Source organism: Erithacus rubecula, assembly GCF_903797595.1.
Source record: "Erithacus rubecula genome assembly, chromosome: 2".
Taxonomy (NCBI): domain Eukaryota; kingdom Metazoa; phylum Chordata; class Aves; order Passeriformes; family Muscicapidae; genus Erithacus; species Erithacus rubecula.
The window spans coordinates 103,200,082-103,223,994 of record NC_136685.1 but is presented as its reverse complement, the minus strand read 5'-3'; the positions used below and the strand labels follow the sequence as shown (position 1 = coordinate 103,223,994).

The 23,913-nt window shown below is 40.1% G+C and overlaps 3 protein-coding genes across 5 annotated transcripts in view; all 3 read right to left on the bottom strand.

Moving 5' to 3' along the window:
- The window catches only part of TASP1 (taspase 1), a 76,805-nt gene extending 76,701 nt beyond the window's left edge, over positions 1–104 (bottom strand). For all 3 annotated transcript variants that reach the window (XM_079332048.1, XM_079332049.1, XM_079332050.1), the window contains exon 1: positions 5–104. The gene's annotated coding sequence lies outside the window, so the exon portion shown is untranslated. The remainder of the gene's footprint in view (positions 1–4) is intronic.
- Positions 105–1,514: 1,410 nt separating this feature from the next.
- On the bottom strand, positions 1,515–2,508 carry LOC306798822 (uncharacterized protein). The gene is made up of 2 exons (XM_079299097.1): positions 2,169–2,508; positions 1,515–1,837 (listed from the first exon to the last, which is right to left on the bottom strand). Exons 1-2 carry the CDS (start codon positions 2,436–2,438, stop codon positions 1,604–1,606), a joined length of 504 nt encoding a protein of 167 aa, XP_079155223.1. The 5' UTR covers positions 2,439–2,508; the 3' UTR covers positions 1,515–1,603.
- Positions 2,509–12,166: 9,658 nt separating this feature from the next.
- Positions 12,167–23,913, bottom strand: part of ESF1 (ESF1 nucleolar pre-rRNA processing protein homolog) — a 28,238-nt gene continuing 16,491 nt past the window's right edge. The window contains exons 10-14 of the mRNA XM_079298396.1: positions 20,032–20,153; positions 18,802–18,892; positions 14,078–14,145; positions 13,278–13,424; positions 12,167–13,139 (exon numbers count right to left, since the gene is read on the bottom strand). Coding sequence (XP_079154522.1) covers positions 12,840–13,139; positions 13,278–13,424; positions 14,078–14,145; positions 18,802–18,892; positions 20,032–20,153 — 728 coding nt within the window. The 3' untranslated portion in view covers positions 12,167–12,839. The remainder of the gene's footprint in view (positions 13,140–13,277; positions 13,425–14,077; positions 14,146–18,801; positions 18,893–20,031; positions 20,154–23,913) is intronic.

The window sequence follows — 23,913 nt, the reverse complement described above, 5'->3', positions numbered from 1 at the left end:
TCACCCTGCACCGCCGCCATCCGGGACCGCCCGCCCGCCCGTTGCCTCGGTGAGCATGAGGCGTCCCGCCCCCGCCCCGCGCCCATTGGCCGGGCCGCGCCCCCGGTCGGAAGTGACGCCACTGTTGATTGGCGTTCCGCAGGGCCAATGGCGAGCGGGGCGGGCATGGCGAGCCCGCGCTCCCCGCTGCCTTCGGGCACTGCCGCACGCACGGCTTCCCGGCAAAGCAGCACAGCCCCGCACATCCCTGTAATCCTTGTCTCAGGGCGGTGAGTAGCCACCTCCGGTGGTGTTACCGTGCGGCCCAGGGCGACAGACATACCTCTCATACCAATATATGTATATATCGTATCGATATATAATCAATATACATCTCACAGAATACGCAATATATACGCAATATGCGTCTATATCATATATCTATCATACAATATGCAATGTACAAATATATGAATATGCTACATACCTATTTGTCATATCAATACACATATTTCTATCAATATGCAGATATAGTCTATCAATATAGATATTTATCATCCATCATCTATATATCAACATACAATGTAGATAGATATAATTAATATATATAATAAAATATACCTATATTAATATGAAATATACATATGTATAATATCACTATGCATATATATAACACTGTACTAATATAGTATACAATGTACACATATGCAGGATACATATATATCTACATGCGACTTCTGATAGCTGTTCACAGCTAACCTTATTAATTAAAAATACATATATTTCATAATGGACTTGCTAGGAAATTCTCACAACAATCAGATATTTTACATCTTTCTGCTTCAATGAGCATTTGATTATTGTGTTCTTCTAGAGATATCAAGTTTTTATTAATTCATGTCCACTTTGTTCTGGAGGTGACACACTCTTTTTGAAGCTGCCTTCCCAGGATCAAGGACAGCTGTATGTGAATCCCATTTCCATGATACCTTCGCTGATGGTCCCTGTTACCAGTCCTGGGAATGAGCTGTGTGTGTGTGAGACACTTCATCATCCCAGTCCACGCTGTCACTGTTCCCAAAGGGCCTCCTCACTTCCAGCTCCTTGCTCTTCCTTCTTTGTAGAATCATGAAATGAGTCCAGATGTCCTTATGGGTTTACTTATATTGTAAATTTATTTTAGCTGATGTCTCAAATTCTCATTTGCAAAGCTCGGCCTTTTAAAGTTGAAACTCTGAAGTTTTTATTAGATCAAGACAAGGTTATTCTGGTAGCAGAATTCACTTGACCTCTTGCTCAAGCTCCACCCTGAGAAGTGAAAGGATATCCTGACTCCTCTAGATGAAGTAGTTTTTATGTCCTCTGATTTCTTTTCCTAGAAGAAAGCCCAGCATGTAGATGCTACACAGTGGACAGTATCATTCCTTCTCTGCAAACAAGCTGTCAGAAAATCACTGCTTCAGCCAAACATTTTTTGCAAGTAGAATTTCTATAGTACCTCTCTAACAACGAATTCATTCACTACTAATAAAAGCTGTATTTCTAAATAAACAATTTTAATAATAATAAGCTGTATGAAGAATCTTGCAGTGCATTGCTCCATGTGCCTGGCAGGATTGTTTTCTCAATCCGAGAAAAGCGCTGCCTCCTCGTCTAAGTCCTTCCAGTCTCTGCTGCTGCTCGCTCTCTGGAGCGCGTCCCCCCGCAGGCAGCGCTGCCGCAGGTGCCTCAGGAAGCTCCCGATGGAGGCAGAGTTTTCCTGCCGGCGGCCGAGCGCCTGGATCGCCTCTTCACCGAGGGGGGAGCGGTCAGGCAGGCAGCAGCTCCTTGGCCAGGCTGGGCGCGTCCGGGCCCTCTGCTGGGAGACAGGGCAGGGAGCTGGGTGAAGGAGCAGAGGGGCTGCGGGGCCGGGCCCCCTCGGGCTGTCCTGGGGAATCTGGGGCCAGGCTGGGCCGCTCCAGGCTGCAGGGGCTGTGGAGAGACCCTCGGGCAGGTTCTGTCTCGTTGCGGTGGCTCAGGCTGTCCTTGTTTCCTCCCGGGAGGAAGGGAACCCACCTCTGCCTCTGGGCTCGGGCACGGGGCTGGCAAGAGGCAGAGGAGCCTTGGTGCCTGCCCGGGCTTTCCTCTCCACGGGGCCGGCACTCCTCACCCTACGGGCACCGTGCACTTGCCTGGTCCCCATCCCTCACCTCTCCCCGCTGCCTCTGGGCTCTTCTGCGCAGGCTGCAGCCGAGGCAGAGCGAGGCGAGCAGCAGGGACAGCGCCAGGAAGGCGCAGCAGCGCCCCTGCAGCGCCCACGGGCTGGCACTGCCCGCGCCGGGGCCCGAATGCCGCCCGTGCTGGGCGGGCACCAGCAGGCGGGCCCCGCTGGCGGCGGGACAGCTGCGGGCCCTGAGGGGGCCGGGGAGCAGCGAGGCCACGCAGAGCCCCAGCAGCAGGGAGAGCCCCGGGCGGAGCATGGCCGAGCTGCCCGAGGAGCCGCGGGCTCTGGCCCTCAGCCCCAGCCGTGCTGAGCGGTGCCCACGGGCTCTGCGCGGGGTGTGGCAGCAGCTGCGATGTCACAGGGCTGTTGCCTGGCAGCCCGAGGCTGGGAATGTCCAGGCAAGGCCGCGCCAGACAGTCCGAACTTGTGGCTGTTCCGTTTCCATCTGCCATTGCATTTGAAAATGAAGATAGAGATGCCATTTTAACTAGGAGCACAACTCCAGACTGTGAATCCTAATTAGGTCTTTGCATATATTTGGGTCTCAGGATATATTTATTTTTACATATGGTTGACTTATCTCAATAATTTCATAATACTTCCTTCTCATCAGGTCAGTTTGGTCGAACCACTTCTATCTCAAAATATTAATGATGCCCATTGTCATTTCATTTAAGAAACTGATGCTTCCACTTTGTAAAATCACACTGGACCCATCCTTTCAAGCTTCTCCTAGTATTTATCAGTTCTCCTTCCTGGCTGTCATGCTTTCCTCAATCCTGATCTTGACCCTTCTTGCCACAGTTTGCTGTTCTACATATGTATAACTAATGAAAAAGTAGTGGAGGAATGCACAGTAATGAGACTCCTGAAGAAGATGAACAAAAATTATTTAAAGACTTGGGGGTGCTGGTGTATAAGAGTGGACATGACGTGGCAATGTGCTCTGGCTGCCCAGAAACCAGCCCTGTTTGGGGCTGCATCCAAATCCCTGTGGGCAGCAGGTGAGGGGGGATTCTGCCCCACTCAGTGTGACCCCACCTGCAGAGCTGTGTCCAGAGCTGGTGTCCAGCACAGGAAGCACATGGAGCTGTGGGAGTGAGGCCAGAGGAAGCCACCAGGATGATCAGAGGGATGGAGCAGCTCTCCTTGAGGAAAGGCTGAGAGAATTGGCATTGTTCAGCCTGGAGAAGAGAAGCTCAGGGGTGACCCAACTGTGGCCTTGCAGTACCTGAAGGGAGCCTGCAAGAGAGATGGAGAGGGACTGTCCACTAGAGCATGGAGTGACAAGGACAGAAACACGGACAGAAAGCAGGTTCAGATAAGATATTAAGAGGAAGTTCCGAGCTGTGAGGGTGCTGAGGCACTGGCACAGGTTGCCCAGAAAAGCTGGGAACGGTCAAGGCCAGGTTGGATGGAGCTCTGAGCAACCTGGGGCAGAAGGTGCCCAAAGCCCTGAGTGCACTGCAAAATGAATCTTGAGCAGGCAGGGGCCGACGCTCCGGTATCCGTGTGTCAGTGTTAGCAGCAGCAGCAGAGCTTGTTCCCGGGCGGATTCAGGTTTCACAGGCAAGCCTGACCCGGGCGGGCCGAGGAGCCTCGGGGAGCCGCCTCCTCCCGCCTCATGGCCCGTGACGTCACCCGCAGCGGCCCGTGACGTCACCCTGGGGTCCTGCGCGCTTCCCCCTCATGGCGCTTCTACCTCATGGCGCTGCCCCCCCATAGCGCTGCCCCTCACACCGCTGCCCCCTCATGGCGCTTCTACCTCATGGCGCTGCCCCCGCATAGCGCTGCCCCTCACACCGCTGCCCCCTCATGGCGCTTCTACCTCATGGCGCTGCCCCCCCATAGCGCTGCCCCTCACACCGCTGCCCCCTCATGGCGCTTCTACCTCATGGCGCTGCCCCCTCACAGCGCTGCCCCCTCACGGCGCTGCCCCCTCACGGCGGTGCCCTCAGCCCCCCCCCCCGAGCAGCCGGCAGGAGCTCGCCCGCCAGACTGAAGTTTTTAAAGGGAATTTCTTCAAATTATATTTCTGCAGCACTTGCTATAGGTCCTCCAAATAACACAAAATTCGTTCACTAGCCAAAATAGTGTGATTGTTGATAAATGATTCGTGTTAATCATAGAAGTTTTGGAGTCTGTATAAACTAGAATATTTAAAATAAGAAGAGAACATGGACCTAGGTAAAGGGAAATATATGATTAAACCCACTCTGTTTAAATCCCCGTTATGAATATTGTGTATACCAGCTTGTAAAAGAAAATAAAAAAGAGGGGTTTTCCATAGTCTGAAAAGTTTTTTTGGAGAATCAGATCTCCTGCCTTTGTGTAATCAATCGCACACTATCTGCTAAAGAACAGGCTTCCCACTTCTGGTTTTTTATCTACCAAGACCAGATGGTTACATGACCAATTGTCCGGAGAGCTGTCCCACGGAAGTTTGGAAGTTTCTTTGACCACCACTGCTTACCTTGCAGAATTACTACAACAAAACAGTAACAACTATCAATTACTACAAGGAAAACCATACTATAAAAAGGGAGCTGCAAACCAAGTTTGGTGGAAGTGTGGAGTGGGTGGTGACCCCTCACGTTTTCCCCAGCGCTGCTTGCTCTGTCTATATGAAATAAAGCAATCTAAATTTTGCTAAATATCGAGACTTTTGTTTCTCATTTATAACATGTAGCAAATAATAACTAATGACAGATTGCTTACACTTCCTGCCTTGCCAAGAGGAGCACCATTTCCTCTCATGTTTGTGGTGAGCACAGGTTATACTGTGTATTAAACGTTAACACCAAATTAAACGTCCTGCACTGAACTGGCAAGAACCAAAGAATCATAGAACCATTGCATGGTTTGGGTTGGATGCAGCTTTTAGAGAGCATCTTGTCCAAATCCCCCTGCTGTGGATGGGGACATCTGGAAACTAACTTTTTCACCCCCAGATTTTATTCCATCTCCACCACATCCTAATTGCCTTACGATGGATCTCCCCCAAGAATTAAGGCTCCTTCCTGGCCTGCCTAATAGTCACAGAAACCCTTTCTATGGCTTTTTTCCCAATAAAAATGTGCTTCCACTTTTGTATTATTGACTTCTTTCAAAGACCAGCCTTACATTTTTTTAATAGTGCAAAATATGTCAGGAACAAATGCAAGTCTTTCTCAACACAAGTTTTTTGGCACACACAAAACTATGTGGCTTTTGGAGAGCAGCTTTTGTCTTCCACATTACCAGGTGCTTCCTATTCTGTTGGACCAAACTACAAGGAAATAACATGCAGCCCACAAACCCTCAGGAAATCTTTGGCCTTATTTCAGAGATTTTAACCTGAGGTCCAAATCCCAGTTGCAAGTTGCTTTGTTGCCATATTTTATTTGGGTTTTTTTTGTTGTTGTTGTTTTATTTAAAGCCCTCGGTATTCTTGACATTGCTGAAGTCAACCAAGGAGATTCCTCAAAGCACTTTTTTTTGCTTCTCAGATGGCCATGGGCACGTTTGAGCTAGGACAGACTGATTTGAGGGAAAAGGAAGGTGCTGTGGAAGTGTTGCAATGCACTTGCCTTCTGCCTGCATCCCTTCTTTGATGTGCAGACTTGGCCACCACAAAAGTGGTTTGATTTTTTCATCAGCTTGAATTTGGCCTTGTGCATTCACCTCTCTGTCCTGTGCACGGTCCTGTGCACCCTCTGCCCCCCATTTTCCCTTTCTGTGTCCAGCTGTTACATCTGTGGCTAAGAAAGAGGCAGCACATCTGTCTGACTCTCAGCTGCACATATTTTGACTTGACCTGACTGTCGAATCTCCTTGAAGCAGGTTCAAATTGCAAAGGCAGGGCTGTCATACTGATAGATGGACAATATCACAGAGCCCTTCGTTCTTTAGGGGAGAAGCTAAAGCCTTGTCAATGTTTGGTCCTATAGCGTTTTCCAGAACTGGATTTTAAATCCAAATGTCTGTTTCCACTTGTTTTTTGATGCATTTACTTAACTTGTCTTCTGCTGCTGGTGATGGTTTTCAAACTGGCCAAATATTTCTGGAGTTTTTTTCCTGTTTTCTGGTCCTTGCTCTTCTGTAGATTTGTATTGCTACTCCAATAAAAAGGTGATCTCATTCTGTAAATTGTTCCTCAGCATCCAGGTTTGAAGTGAGAGGTTTTCTTTATTCCTTTTACAAAGTTTACAGCTGTGTTTTAAAGCCTGTGGAGTTTTTTGTTCTATTTCTTGTTGATTAATTTAGATTTCTTCTTGCACTTTGTCTTTTGAAGCCTGTACTGGTTTTGCTTTCTAATACGATAAAAAGCTTATCTGATCCTTTAATTTATTCCGGGTAAAAGTTGCTGTTAAAGTCCTTAGACTTTAGTGAGGTTTCATAAAAGATGTTCCAGGCAAAAAAATACCTGAAGCTTTGGTTTGGGAGGTTTCAGTGCTTTTGGACACCTGTTTAGGACAGAGATGCTGGGAAAGGGCAGTAGAAGAGGAGAAGACTCATATCTTTTTTCCATTTCTTTTAACCCAGGTGAGAGGGCACCCTTAAACAATCAATTAAAGACAACTTTAATGCTTTAATGGAGGATATGTCTGGAAAGTGGCCATGAGGAAAAGAGAGGGAAAAAAAAAAAAGGCAAGCACATGGAAAAACAGCCCTAAACGAACCATTCCAGCTTCAGTTAGGAACTTTGCAACTCACTTCTACAGTAACAGGATAAAAAGCTGAATGCACCAGTAAATACAAACAGGAATTGTTGTCTGGATGATGGCATGCCAGAGGGGAATAGAAACTGAAGGCTGGAATCAATCCACTCGAACACCACATCATCAATCCCCCTGAAAGACTGGCTGATCCTTGCAGGTAGCATAAATAAGCCTGCAGTCTTCTCCAGGCATGCTCGTTGCTTCCTCTCCATATGAAGAGGCCCCTTCTTTGACTCCCAGCCAGTAAAATAATGTTTTTTCCAGATAATGAGCTACTTCAGATGAGGAAACACTCTAGCATCCTGGACCTGTCTATCGAGCATTCCACATAGTCCCCGCTGCTCAACACCCACGCGCGGTTATTTCCAGCGCTCGTTCCATGGCAGCTCAGAGAGCTCTAGCTCGGTGTGATTGCAGTCTGCCAGCTTTTCAGGGGGGCCAAATCATAAGACACGGGACTTTTGAGAAATGCAGCTTCAAAAATGCGTCCATCACTTGCTGCCAAAATAACCACAAGTAGTGAATCCCTGCAAGGTTTTGTCTTTATTCCTTGGAAAGTGAGCTGGATGTGTGCTGGGTACATACTGGCCACTGCAGTAGTAGGACAGTCATCTCCTGATGACAGCTACAGGAAATCAGGAAGCCAAGACTCGCAGAAAAGTGGTTTTCAGAATCAGACAACATTCTCCTTCATGCCCACAAAGTACGGTGAAGGTTTAAACATGACAGTTTAAAAATACGTATTTTGGCAAAACAGGTCAAGTTGGCGACTAAGTAATTCCTGAACTAGTCTTTCTCCACAGGTTAGATAATCTCATTATTGTTGTGGATTTTGACCTGCATGGTTGCTCTCTGCAGCTCTCAGTGGCCAATGATTTAAAACCAGAGCTGGTTTATTGCACTCAGGGTATTGATACAATTTCAGTAGTGAAGTCTTCACAGCATCCTGCTCTTCAAATTCTGTGATACTGATCCCATTGCAACAGAGACACTTCAGGATTCCTAAGTTCATGATAATTTAAGAATAATTAGCAGAATCAATCTCTTACTGGGGAAGTTCTGATCTTCAAGCTACAAATTGAGGGGAAAAGGTATCCATTCTCATCCCTCAGACAAGCTCATGACCTCTATCAGCAAATTCACATTTTGGTGAAGTTGAGATCAGTACAAAAATCAATGCAGGTTTATCTTAGGACAGAACTTTCATTTTTAAACTACATCTTAATATACAACTAAATTCATTACTGTTACCCTTTACCTGTATTTTGTACCTTCTGTCTTTCAAAAAATGTAACTCAGAAAAACGGAGCAGTTATTCTGTGACAAAATAACCTTTGTTTACCAAGGCAAATTGCTTTGCTATCAAAGGTGAATTTTGGGGCACTTAAGAAAAGCAGGTAAGTGATAGATTCATATTGTAAGTGTGGTCTGCTACACCTGTTTTGATTTTACTACACAAGTGTTGCAGTAGCTGTATGGCCACCACCCTGGGAAGCATTTCTACCCCTCTGCAGAGGGCATACAGAGAACAGAATTGTGCCCTGCTCACACTTGGGATGTTCACTGAAGTGCCCAGTCTCCTCTTCTGGATTGAGTGAGACATGAGACAGATGAGCTTCTGTGCAGCATAAAGGTTGTGGCTTTTATTTCATGAAAATAAGTGAAAATTAATACCTGCTGACAAAAATTTGTTATTTAAATTTGTCATTGTTAAAATTTGTCAAAGTTACTTTGCAAAGTTGAGCACTCGGACAGCAAAATATAGAGTAATGAAGACTGCTTCCCTTAACATGGTATTTTCATGTCAGATTAGATCTTAAAGAAAAACATCTGTTTAGGTAACTGCAACAAATGCCAGACCTGATTTTACATGCACCGTGCTTGATTTTCTCTCTGACCTGGTTTTGTTTCCTAGCCACTTGTATTGAGTTTCCTCATAGGGAGCTCTCAAATTCTCTAAACAAGAAATATGTGGAAAAAAAGTTGTCTATCTTCTGCTTGGCTCAAGAATTGCAGACCTTTCCCCCCTCCAGCTGCAAGGACACCCTTAAACTCTTGGCCAGCACCAGGGGCATTGAACCTCACTGCACATCTCAGGCTCTCCCTGCTGATACTTCTGCTAAGGAGAAGGACCAACCAGTCCCTAAGTCCTCCAAAGCCCAAGGCATCCATTCTTGGGCCAGCTCATGTACTGCTCCCTCTGAGTGCCCAGGCATTAACCTAAGGGGAAAAGACAGGGCAATGAGGAAGGGGAGCTGCTTATGCCTGAAGGTTTTGCATTCCACAGAACTGATACCAATTCTTAATTACCTATATCAGTCACAGCCACCCTAAGCCATGCCTTTGCTATTCCCAGCCCTTTTGGTAACCACTTCTGTTAACTTGCACTTTTCATGGGCAGCCTGCCAGCCCCTTTGAGCAGCAGTTCAGCCACACACACTGCTGACTGCACTGGGTGGTTTTTCTGTTCACACTTACAATGTCCATCCTTGATCCCACTATCAGAAATCACTACAAACCCTATCTGCCTCAGTTGTCCTTTCCCTCCTTCCCTGTCCCAAAATTACAAAAGGAGGAAGGTCTAAGTGCACTGGGCAGGATTTCAATGCAAAGCCAAGGGATTTGTGCAGTGCCAAGGAGCTCATGGGATGCAGTCCAGGAGCATTTGCCCATGAAATTGTGGCAACTAGCGATGAGATCAGGTGTCTGTGAGGATGGCAGAGGAGAAAGGTTTGCCAGTGGAGGCAAATGGAGGCTACAAGCAATGTTGTTTACAACTCAACAGTGTTCTCTGTTATGAAATACAAAGCTGGAACAGTCCTGAGCAGGGATTTCTCTGATGTTAGTGACAAGAGGGATAGGAAGTAGTGATGACCTTAGGTGACACTCATCTAGACTGGGTCCAGAACCCAGATAAAAATATTCCCATTTATAATGCTGTATATTAAGGACAGAAAACTTCAGAACAGACCTTTCTGCCACGTTGTCTTGCTTCTCACAGGAAGGCAGTAACATAGTCCTCAACATGAAAAGGTCCATTTTTACATTAAGAAAGTTACAGTTCTTTAAAGTATTCCAGAAATTAATGAAAATTATTGTGCCATTCAAAGTACCAATGCTGGTTTTCTTACCAGAGCTACATAACCTAAGGCATTTTACATGATTTAAGGCAAATACAAAGCAAACTAATCACTCTAGTACTTTTAAACATAGGTCATCTATAACTTAAGTTTCTAAGCCTTCTTTACAAAACCCACAGTATTTTGGTTGTTTGCTTTGTTTGCTAAAAAAGTATGTGATTGCACAACTTACTGTTATTTTTGGATACTATCAAAATATGAAAAGAACAAAAAGCCAACTTGCTATTAATTGGAAATAATACATTTAATTTTTAGACGGAAGGAATGATTGAAAACATACATGGCTCTTCATCTCTTGTTGTCTGATCTTTCTCAGTTTTTAAATAAATCAAGCCCTCTTGTGATTTCCACTTGTAATATAAGAGCTTTAAAGGCCTGGCTTACATTCAACATGAGCTCTGCTGGCTGCCAACTTGGAGACAAATTACTTTATAACAGACCTCCGTTAAGTTGCTAGAAAAATTATTTGTCTCACTTTCAACAGTCTCAGTTTTTAATATATTTTACTTCATTGCCTTCACTTGTGCTGGTTACATGACATCTAGTCAAAGTGAAAAGTAAAATAATATTTCAAAGTTGAGAGGTTTGGATTTCTACATCCTATTTTCATGTTTAAAAGAATGAGATGGTCAAAACCATCTTCTTTTTTTTTGTTTACAACAAGGGATACGGATTGCAGGGAATTCTAGATTCTTACCAGATTTCCAAGATATGCTTCTGCTGGAGACACAGAAAGCATGTCAAGATTTTGGTCTCCTTTATCTGGAATCATGGAGAGTAGATGGTGTGATTTGAATTACTAATTAGTAATTAAAACTTTTTTTAAAAAAGGAAAAAGAAAAAAAGGCTTAAGAGCTATTAATTTATAAACAAAAAATTCCATCTAAGATGCATGCTCCAGCTCTTCCCAACTAAGATGCCCCCTCAGCACTCAGTAACTTGAGAACAAAACCAACAAAACCATCTGATTACATAGAATGGTCATACATTAAGAATTGACAGGATACCCAATAAATGTTACAACAAAATAATTATTTCAACCAATAACTGAAATCACTGGGAAGTCTGCCTTCATCTTTCCATGTATTTTGTCTTGCTATGAAATCCAAATAGAGGCCAGGCTTCTTAACAGGATAAAGTAGCCAGCATACATCCATGAAAATGTAACACAATTTATAGCATCTAATTTTAGTAAGAAGTCCTCACAATTTGTGACTTTTAGATTTTATAATTGGATTTTTCAAATGACTCCTCCAGCAAAGTTCTTGTCAAGGACAGAGGCACTGCAGGAGTACAGAGGTTCTGGTGGGGAGTTTTGTCCCACTGAGTCACTCAGCATATCTAGGCAATCTGCAGGAGAAGAGATCACTGATTCCACATCAATTTCCAGTTCTAGAAGAGCTGAGCTGGACATAAAAGCCCTGATAACACAGATGGAACTCAGCAGGGTGAGGGGATTCAAGGGACAGTGCAGTTTGTTGTTGCCTTTCATTTCCCAACAAATTTGTTTTCTATACAAATGGGAGACTCTCTATGGAGCCAGTATTAAAGTAACATTGAAGATGTTCAAATGTTTATGGAGAGTAATTACATTTAAAACACTCAAGGTCTGCAAGTATTCCACAGGCACATCATTGCAAAGCACTCTTATAAAATCCATCCCCACCTGTATTTATATATTATGTTGCTTAACACCTCTGGTTGTTTTGGTTATTCCTATGTGTTAATCCAACTCTTGTCTTCTTCACATACTGAGATAAATTTACTTGATATAAACACTGGCTTTGACTATCTACAGTTTTAACCTCTGTTTTAATGTTAGTCTTTGTTTAAATTAGTAGAACATCATAGAAATTGAAAATTATGTCATTGAAATGGAAAATTACCTTCCAGCTCCTTGTTTCCAAAGTTTTCAGTCTTTCTTGTAACACCATGTTGTATTTCTATTAGAGCTGATACAGCAAACCTTTAAAAAAATACTAACAACACAACCCAAACCCTCATCACCAACACTATCATGGGCAAATAACATGGTTTCTAAAATTGTATCATCTAGATCTTTGATTTTTTCCTTTCCCCCTCCCCTATTTTTTTTTTTTTTTTGGAAGACTTTGTGTAAGTATTATATTCATAGAAATGTAATAACAATAGCAACAAGTTTATTTTGATGTCATTTCATTTAGGTGCGAAAGAAAAAAAACACAGCTAGTACTCAAAATTCTTTTGGGCCAATTTAAACTATTTATTTCCAAAATATGTTAATGAAACACTTCTAAATGGCAATAGTTCCATTAATTTGTTCCATTACCTTCAAATATTTAAAGGAGAAATTAATAAAACATTTATGCAATCTTTTAAATATCTACAAAAAACCTGTATACAAAACTTCCATTTGTAGTTATATTATTACCTTCTTTATCAAGACAGGTATGTTTTACAGACTTATGTGGAATTAAAAACTTTAAAACCACTTAATCACAGCAATAAACCTCAGTGGAACAGTTTTTCTTATTTATAAATAAATCCATAATTTTTTGTAGCCATCTTCACCACTTCTATTATTTTTAAGAGATGACATGATACAAAACAAACCACCCCAAAACTATCATTTCCTTACATATGTGCAAAACAGTATTTGTTGTTGCAGAAGGAAAGAGTGATTATTACTCTAAATGCTTCAAAATTCACCAACAGTTAAATGACTTTTCAGGACATTTTTGGTGGACAGGGATTACAGCAGGCTGTAGTAACTTTAAAATATGTCTTCAGTTAAAAGGGCTGGGACTAAAGTAAAGTCTGAGTAAAAACAAAGTTCAATTATTTGAATTTCTGCTTTTTCCTTGCCTGAAACTCTTCAGTTTTATTTTTGACAGACTTGATTAGCATTGATAGGGCAGGATCTATGGTTTTCTTGGCAACCTCTCCTTTCTTTGCCATCTTGTTCTCCTGGCCCTTGTTTGCCTCTTTAAGATCCTGTTCCTTTTCTTCTCTTCGGCGAGCTTTCTCTTCCAGGATCTTTTCTACTGCTTTTGTCTTCTTGAAATTTGGATCTGAAGGATCCAAATTAAACAGGGGAGAAGTAAACATGGCTTGGAATCTTGTATCAGCAACATTTACCTGAAGGAAGAAAAGAAGCATTTATTTTAGGTGACAGCAAAGCTTTTAATCCCAATAAAACATGATCTGCTTCAGAAGTCACAGATCATGAGATTCCTGGAACTTGTCTAGTCACAAAGTCACGAAGTGCACAATTACCTGGAAGTCATCTTCTAGTAACTCTTTCTTTTTCATAAGAAGTTTCTTCTTCTTCTTGCTCAAATTATGTTGTTCTACAATCTTTTTGTAATTGAAATGTTTTCTGGTGTCATCCTCATCATCCATCATCAGTAGGGCCATTTCAGCCTGTTACAAAATAAGAAAGTCCATGAACACAATGAAATTTTTCCATGAAAAAATTCAGCATCTCATTAATAAAGCCTGTATGAGTCTACATTTATTTAAATAAGTTGAAATAGGGTATTATTTCATCCGTAAAAACATTATTATTTTAACATATTGAGGTGTAGTATTAATAGAAGTTTATTTCCTTCTCATTAAATATAAAATAAATGCAAATACCCACATTCAATTTTCAAACACAGTAATAATCTCATCTGAAAATTGTACACCACAGCTTAGAAATAACTAATGGATACAATTTAATACTGATATTCATATAGCAAAATAAAAACCTATAGATCTAGATTTAAGCAATTTCTTTAGTTAACTTGTTCTGAGAAAGAATGAAAAGAAAACAACTAACTGAATCTTCAAGGACAAAAATATACAAGACAAGGTTTAAACTCTCAAATGTTTCATACTAGGCTGATGTTAAAAAAATAAAAACTTGGCACTGCCCAACACACAAACTTCTTCTTGGTAATTTTTGTTCCAAAAGCTCTCACTATTACAATTGCATAGTTTTATTCTACTGCCATCCTATGAAATTCTGCAATTCCACCCACATACCAAATACTTGCAGAACTCATGCAATGCAATATTTTACATCACTTTACCTTCTGTTTTTCAACTTCATCTTCATCTTCTGAGGTACTTTCTACTGATTCTGGCTTCTTCTTCAAACCTAGGTACAAATACAGGGCATGAACACATTTACTCAAGCTTATGCATGAAGGCATAATTTACCTATAGCTAGAATAGCTAGAACTTCTAACTATATCTCATTTTCCTGCAGTCAGTATTTAAATGTCAGATGTGGCAAAAGGCTGCAAAGTTAAGAAAAAAAACAAGAAGACTTAAAGCAATAAAAATCCACTGAATAGTTGTTCAGTATAAGAAGGCAGCAACATTCAAATGGCATAAATAAGTCAAAACCATGGTATTACTGTATTTTTCATAGAGCAGCATTGAGAAGTATCAAAATAGTGCAAGCAAACCATGACATCACATCACATCACTCCCAGGGTGTTTTCTGGTAGAAATTAAAATATGATTGACTTTGCTCAGACTGAACATTGTTCTGAAGAAGCTCCCCTACCCCCTTAGCATTCAGATACACAGTGCTGATTAGACAGACATAATGAACAGTAACAGCATGAGACATTAGTCAAACCTAACTTCTAATGAAAACACACCTGTTTATAAATCCTACAAAATCAAATTATTCTCTTCGGAATGCCTGTAGATCTTGATCAAGAAAAAGCAGGAAAAGCAGAAGGTTTCCTGACCTGAACCACACACTCTGACCTATGAGCTTGGAATGACATTCCCAGGCAATTTACTGCAGTCCACTGAGGATACTGTTAAGGAAGATATCTGGCTTCATTTTGTTAAGACAGGTTTGTACTCAGACTAGAATTACAGACATGCCAGACACATGTCAAGTTATATCACTAAAGATGCCCTGAAAGATGATGTAATTCTTGAGGAAGGTTTTTTTCTAGTTTGACTATTCCCTTGACTAATTCTACATGAATTTCAAACTGGAAATGGATTTCCAGAAGAAACAAACCACCACTACAAAAAAAAACAAACTATCCTGATGCACAGTATCATCAGGCCAAAACCTAAACTATTGATTAGTAGTTCCAGAAAATGTGTAGGAAAATCAGATTCAGATATTATATTGTTACCTAAACTACACAATTTAAGTTACTGTGTAGAAGAGAGAAATAAATGTCTTCTGTAGGACTTCAACAACTATGGAATCTCTCTTTCATAAGTGGCTAAACTGCAGAAAAGGAGCACAGAGATACAATTAGAGACAGTTATATGAGTAGTTAGATCAGTGGATTTATTTTCTTTCCACACATTTCCCAAAGCAAAGTCATTCAAGTCACCTTCCCTCCTCTTTCCCTCTATGGGGAATCAAAGAATGGATCCTTATGCCTTCAGGGTTTGCTGTGGCTGCAGATGGGGCTGAGCAAGGAGTTGGTACCAAAATGAGCTCTTCTCCATGAAAACAAATAAATTAGTAAATCTTTTCTTTCTTACTTTGACACTATGCAGCTAATAAAACCAGCTTGGGACCTAAAATCACCCTTGGGACTCAAAAATTTGTATCATACTGAAAACAGTTCTGCTTGAAAATTCACAAATTATCTGTAATTTTAACATACTCCTGCCACAGTCCCTCTTCCCACATACATTCTGCTAGCCCTACCACACACACTTGCTGCACACTTACAGCAAACTGATTGCAAACCCTCTGGTTTTCCCTAACACTTCATTCCCTCTGCCATCTTTTAATCAGATTTGTCCCACCTACAGCAGAAGATACTTCAGTGTGATGCAGAACTAACTGGTAGCTGCCACCAGCCAGTATAAAAAGTGTCCAGTTTCTGCTGTAATCCCCACTCAAGCTGCCATTTGACTCTTTCTCAGCTCGATAATTTTGTTTGCAACATTAATTTTGTGCATCAACAGATTTCCAGCTGACAGTAAATGCTAATCATAACTTTGAGACTTCAGACACAGAAATTGACCCCAAATCAAAAGCACTTCTCACAGGACTTCTGCCTTAGTCAGAAACTTGAGTCAGTCTCAAAAGCCTTGCAAAGAGACACAGTAAATGGATCTTTTAATCTATTTTATGTTTCAAGTAGAGGTTTTACAACTGTACTCTGATTTTGTTGCTAAGCTCTAAGGTCCTTGCACTTGTACTGCTCCCTTCTGCCTATAAAAAGCCACCAATTCTTATATAAATCATAAATTAGATCATGAGAAGGCATCTAATGGTTTGGAACTAATAGGAGTTACAATAATGTGTGAAGAATTTCTCAAAGGTTCAACAGAAATTATGTTTAATAATTTGAGGTGTTCTGAAACTGTTCAGTGATCTCCAAAAGCAGAACCTTGCTATCATGTTAATTAGCAATTACACTATTTAGTTATTAAACAGTTTAGGCTACAAGAGTCATTCTGACTTCTCTAAGACCCCAGAGAAGCTGATGCAGTAACAGTGAAACTGGCCAAGCCAAATCCAAATCTTACAAAGAATTTTTAAACAGTATGGGCATAAGTGTAAAATGAAAGGGATAATTTTCTTTTTCTTGGCAATATGAAACTGGAGTCAAGCTTCTAGAATGCATCATCAAGGCTCATGTATGTGCAGCATCTGACATTTCAGCCTGTGGTACTATTAAAAGGTTACATGAAAACTGTGCAAAGCAAGTACTACCATGAATCCCATACAGGCAGCTTTTGGGCACAGCAGCCACTAAGAATTTGTTCTACCTTGCCTCTTCCAAGGTGAAGCACCCACAGTGTAAGAATCACTGCCTGCTTATCAGAAACAGTTATCAGGAACAAAGACACACCTAAGGAACATATGCTTTAGTAGACTTCCCATAAATTCCACTTTGCCTTTCACAGCACTCAGAGTTTTTATGCCCTTGGTCTAGCAGCTCCTCACACTCTTGCTTCCCTTCAATTGCTTCAGCTTGACAGAAGCCAAGCTACACAAGAGCCATGCATGTTACAGCCAAAAACTGACTCCAGCACTACTACATCCTCAGTTTCTGCACTAGTCCACATGAGTCTGCAAATGAACCCTGTCATATGCTTTTTCAGCATAATCTAAAATAATCTGACAGTCAATTTAAGGGTGAAATTTCAATCTTCCAGGGGAATTGTGGAAGGCTTGTGAAAAATGATGGTCATTGAAGCTGCCTGTACCCTAAATACAAATTTGGCAGAATTACAGCCAAGTTCAAAGATGACTCTAACCCATTTTCCCTCATTGGATAAGTTGTGCTTAAAAGCAACCCCAACTGACACAGAGGCTGTTCTGAGTAAACTTGGTGAAAGCCAAAGTTGTGCTGTGTAATTACCATCAGAATTTAAACAGGCCCTCAGCCAGCCACTGTTCTGTCCCTTCAGAACTTCTCCAGGGCTAATCATGTCCTGGTTTTCTCCTGCATCTCAGTAATTATCAGCAATCTTGAAGACAAAAGCTTCACTTTCTTAATCTTTATGTGTATTTAACTATCCTCAAAGACTCCACAAACATTAAAGTCTATTCTCCATGTTATGGACAAGGTTAAAATATGTGCAGATAAGTTCATTCTCTACTGAGCCCCTTTAGGACACAATAACACAGAAGAAAACACTTCTTTAGAGATTTCACAGAGACCATCACACATCATATGAGAGTACCTAGGTAATCTTGCTATTAAAGAAAAATTAAACAATTTGGTGGAAGGAATGGTTATCTTGACAATGAATTACTTAAACCTATACACAAGCCATGTAGAAAGCATGGCAGAAAACAGCACTGCAGGACACTTTGGACTGTGTTTATTTCTAAAACATGGAGAGGACTCACTCTACTGTTCTGTATTCCAGATTATTAAGCACAAAATCATCCAGATTTTGGGGTTTAATTATTTATTTTATCCTAGGATAGGTTTTAACATTCAGGACAGAAGCCTGTGCTGGCAAGTATAAAATTAAAAGTAACTTATAATTTTTAAATGGAACTTGGATCTGAACTTTTATGATCAAAGCCCCCCAACTGAACAACAGACTGGCAATAATAGTAAATCTGTTGCTATCTTCTTTATGTTTATTTCCTTCTTTTGTTTTTATGTAATCTTTCTTCTTCTAATATACAATAATATGGGCCACCCTTAGGATCCAAAAGTATGGAACATCAAACTTACCTTCATTGATTTTACTTAGCAAAATCACTCAAAACAAATTTGCTGTTACCATGGCAAAAGCTAATTTAAACATCAGAATAGAAAACCTGTAATAAAGGTATCCTAAAAATCTAAACTGGGCAAGTTATTTTCTAAAATATTACATTTCACTGTTGGGGTTTCTAAGCAGCCAAGAGTACTCCAGTAAAAATCTGACTAAGAGAAAAGTGATTTCACCTCAAAGACAACTTTGTTTATGATGCAAAAACATCTGATGGTTTTGTAACTTGACCCAAGCTTCAAAGGGACCAATATATATGTGACTCTTCCTATATCAAAAGACCTCCAAAGCAATGGAGGTCTTTTCTCTGGAATACTTAGGGGAGCAGCTTGTTTTTAACAGCCATTCTCAGAACCTAACTAATGGTCTCTGGTGAAAGCCAAGAGAATATTCCCTACCATTCCCTGTACTACAATACACACAATTTTACAGGAACAGCAATTTTAGGCAAATTACACCCACTTCATTTAATTCTGAACATTCTATCTCTGTGTTTAGTCCAGCCTGACTTTGTTTTGAAAACTCAGTATTTAACAAAAGGGTAAATTTACTCTAGAAGCTGCCTGTCTTGACTGACCTGTTTTCTCAAATTCTTCAGCAAAATAGGGGTCATTGAGATCAACATCAGGTGGAAGTTCATCTTCACTGTCTTCTCTCTCAGCAGCAGCCTGTAACAAAGCACAAACATTATTATTTCAATCAACATGTAACTACTGTTGAAGTTTCACTGGAATGAGATGTTCTGTTAGTAGCTATGAAGATGAAAACTGAAACACTGTAGATGGAACATCAAAAAACCAAAGCACACTAAAAGGTGATAGCAAAGACAAATCAACAACTTCAATTCTCTTTTATACATTTTTATTAGGCATATCCCCAAACTGTCATGCATCAGATAACCATGCCAACAAATTAAAGGATCAGCACTGTTATGTCCTTACTTTATGTTCCACAACAGCTGTGCTTGGGGACAAATTTGAATAAGAAAGTTCATTTTGTGCGGCAGATTTTAAAAATCTGGAGTTTAGATTTAAAAGAACAGATTTTCTTACTGGTAGTAGTGTGTCATACACCTTGCTCCTCGACCTAATTTATCAAACTGGCCAAGAATGTTATGCAAGACAAAGTTGCTTTGCTACCAAACAGTGTTGCTTATTTTATTTTGAGCACTTACCAACTTAAAGAAGTTACTCATCAAGTGCCAGTTAAAACTAACTGACATTCACAGAGTAACTCAAGTTGTAGAGTTTACTCTTAGAAGTGTAATTCAGCAATGTGAATTACATTGTGAGAAACTTAAGACTTTAGAGAACCTAGGTTATGCATGCCACATGCTTTTTTCCTTTTCTTTCTCTTGCAATTTGAAATTTTAATAGTTCTTTGCAGCTGTTAATGTTTTGCTATTACAGCTTTGGGAAACAAGTCTGTACTATTTTAGCCCAAAACTTCCAAACCTACAATTATCATTGGTATAACAACTTTGAATTGATATGCACACAGTAGCAAAGAAGACCACTTCTAAAGCATTAAAAATGCAAATGAAAGCCAATTATTATTACTAATTATTTATCTTTACAGAAGTACAAGTAGATAAAAGATGTTTTGTGTAAGCAGTATGCTGAATATCCTTTTGCTCTGTAGTTTTGATGAAGTACTCTCAGTAGTTCCATGTGAGTGACCACTGCATATTCTAACCTTAAAATAGCACTGACAGCTGCACAATTTATTTTGTTTATCTGAAACAAACATTAACAACAAATTAAAACAAACAAACAACTCCCCCTCAAATGGCCAATACAAACATTACCTTTCTCTTTTTCTTAAGAAGTCTTTTTTCTTTCTTCTTCTCTAGGTATTTTTGCCATGGAGTTAGGTTATCCTTTCCTTCCAACCTGTTTTTGACCATTTCTTCAGCGGTTTCTTTGAGGCCTAGGGAAAAAAAAGAAAGCCATAGTAAATTAAAATGTGATGAATATGATTGTTTTTAATCAACTGTTCTCTCCTTTGTACAAGAACAATCTAGCTTTTCTTCAACCAGTCTGTGGAAACAACATAAATATTGCTTAAAAACACATCTTTATAAAGATCACTTTACAGGATGTGTTTTTCCAAATAAAACACTCTCTCAGTACAAGCTGTACAAGAGTCAGAAGAAGAGTTTGCTATGTGGTATCTGATCCTCCACACTCCTGCTGTTCCTCAGAAAGGTCTCTTCTCCAGACATTCAATTGTGCAGCCCACAATGCCAGAATGAGTCACAGACAGACTGACATACAGACAGCCTTTATGTTCAATGTACCACACTGTCATTAGTTAAGATTCTGAGTTAGTTACATTGCTGAAACTTTGCCTCTGTGACAATACTCTGACAATGCTACAGGATCTCTGACCACTGTATTTTTCCTTCTAGAAACTAAACCCCATGGAACTGCAACACATCTGGCTCTTAGTAATTCTGGCCTAACAGGATCAGACAGTTAAGTTTGGATGTGTTAATTAGGTTTAATTAAATTCCATACTTTAGCACAGATATCCATTGTTTTCATGCCCAGCACTTGAACCTGCAAAGACAAGTGTGTCTTAACCTTTAAGCTTTTTGTAAAAAGAACAGAATTAAGTTTTCTATAAATATGCATAGAGTATTCAATGATGCAAGAACTTCACTTAAAAAATAAATCAATTCAATAATTCAATAATGCTTCAATAATTGAAGCATTCCCATTTTACATGTAGAATACTTAATTTTAGAATATGCACTTCATTTAAAAGCAATCTTCTAATTTTGCTAAAAAATTCCATACATGTCAGGAATACTTTTCTAAGGATGAAAATGGATTTCAGATGCACCTTATAAGCTTTCAGCCAGCTCTTCACAAGATGGGCACTTGGCAAAAACAAAATTTGATCTAAGGAGATGAAGTGACTTGCCTTGGAATGCACTGGAGCAGAATTCAATGGAAGAAACAGAATCCACTTCCCTGGCAGGTGGTAACAGCCTGGGAAATGAAGCATTTTTCTCCTATCTTGCTTCATTCACTACACACTTTTTTTTAACTCCTGTAACAAATCAGTCAGATATCCTACAAGGAACATTGTCCCCATATAAAGTGACTGAATAATCTTGGGAGTTTGTAGGAATCTTGTTTCTGCTTCACCCTCCAAGCCTGATATTTGTTATCTCTTCCCCAGTTCTACTTCCAGTGGTCTCTCTTCAGCATTCTCTTCTGCTACCCCAGTCCAGCCCTGACCTGAACCACATCCTGCTCTCCCACCCCTCATCCCAGTTTTATTGCTTAGAAATCATACTCAGACCTCCCCAGATGACCTAGACTAGGTCCCATTCTTTCTCCCAGATTTCTCAGTTGCCAAGTTCCCACTCCTCATCATTCCTCCCAGCTCTTCTCAGTATGGAGGAACTGAAAACAATGATCATCATGGAAGAAAAGGAGCAGCTTTCATGGACAGTTCTAGCCATCCCCAGAAGAGCAGAACAGGTTTTTTTTAAAAACTGCAAATGCTAATCCCTGGTTCTGTGCTTGCTGACACTCCAAAAATAATTTCAAGGCTGGGGAACTGGTTAAAACTTGTTTGAAATACAAAGTGTGAACAATATGTAAAATATTAAACCATAGAACCATAGGAGGAACAGAGTAAAGCAAAGACAAGGTAAAGGATCCTTCTACTACTCTGGAAAGGTGCCACAATGAACAGTAAGTGACAAACTGTTACAGCCACAAAAATTGGGTACTTAACCACCAAACAAATCAGAGCCACAATAGAAGGAGGATTTTGCATAGATTCACTAAAAACATGCCATTAAGAAACTCTTATACAACAAGAACAAATATTTAGTTATCTTAAACGTCTGTGAAAGCAGAGTCATCAGCTTCCTTGAAATTGAAGCACTGTAACTTTGGATCTTTGTAGTACTTCTATGGAAAAAATTACTGGCCAGGTAACAACCTTGCAGATTCTCTTTGAAGATAGTAAATACAGAATTAAAAAAAATACATCTCACATCTCCAGCAAAAGAGGGACCCAAAATCTGAAAGGAAGTTACAAAATTTCTGATTTATTTGCCTGGAAAATGGAATCATTTGATCCATCTGGCACTGAAGAACTTGGAGGAAAATCCAGCCCTTTCTTGTGGTATTTGGCAGTCTCATGAAAGGCATTAGAGTTTCTCCACAGATTAGAATGGCTTAGAAACTACTGTCCAGACCACTTCCTGAGAATAAGAGTGTATTTAAGTGGTCAAAAGGATTTTGATTGCAGAAGGGGAAAGGAATTGTCTACTTTAGGTAGAAATATTAGCTGGCCATAGAAAGGTCTAACTTATATACCCTTATTGATGTAATTTCTTTTCAGAATTAATGAATCACAATAGTTTTATTTAATCTTCACAAACAAGGGAAAGAAAAAAGAGGAAAAAGGTCATCTACATTAGCATGCAACATCATACTTCAGCTAAAGGATTAAATACTACAGCAAAACTAAATACTCTGCTGTTCATGCTGATGGGACAGCAAGGGATGGGTGCAGGCCAGAATTTTTACTTCTCCAAGCAAAGTTTTGAAAACTTATGGAAGTTTAACAGTCTGCAACTGTCACTGTTATTAGAGGCTAGAAAGATACATTTCTGTTCTCAGGAAACCTAAACAAACAAGTTCATCTTGAGTGTAATACCTCACCAGAAAAATGAAACACCTTGTTGCAGGTAGCTGATAGGAACAGCAAACAGAAATACTCTGATAACACTAGAATTTGTCACCCCCAAAGATAAAATTTGTTAAGCCAACCAAGCTTTCCTAAACAGTAAAATGTCTGTGAGAAGCCACCACATGTAGCAGCTGTCAGGTGTGAGCCCACAGCCTTCTATTCTACCTCTGACCAAAACAAATTTGAAATTTTCCTCTAAGCCTAGCAAAATATTTACATCTCATTTGTCCCAAAGAAAAACTTCTTCTATTCAAAAAACCCCTCCAAAAACCTGCACAGACATATGGCTGAATATCACCAAGAAATGCAGTTGTGATCTTCTCTCTTTTCACTTTCTAAAGGGAGCTTTGGGAGCTGGATAAGAATTCATAGTAATTGTTGCTTAAATCAGATATGATTAGGAAAACAGATGGATGCTTAAATATAACACTGATTTTGTGCCTAGAAGAAACAGACCAAAGAGAGTTGGAACTACATCTAATTTATTTTTGCTGGCACTGTGGTTTATTTAAAACTATTGTGATTCAAGAATAACTGAATCACTGACAAAGTATGCTTTCTATAACCATGTGTAAATAACTGTGCCAAAACTCAAAATTTTAAATTAATTCAAATATCTGCCTTTCAATTGAAAAACTTCCTAGATTTAACTATTGTAATTCTTCCATGTATTAAACATTTAGGCAGGAAAAAGATTTTGCAATAAGTCAAGCACATTAAGGCAGAACTTGATAATAAAAATATTTCAACAGACATAAACTAGTTTTGAAAAAATTAAGGAGTCTTCAGAGATTACAACAAAAACTATTTTTGAATGCCCAGAATGCTCCAACTGAACATAAATGGTTTTGAAATTTAAAAGAGCACATTTGTTCAAGAAAAAATAACATAATAACTAACATTCCTCCCTCCCATAATGAAGCACAGCCTGAAGCATGTATAAATTGCCAGAGCTATAAACTACTGTTCA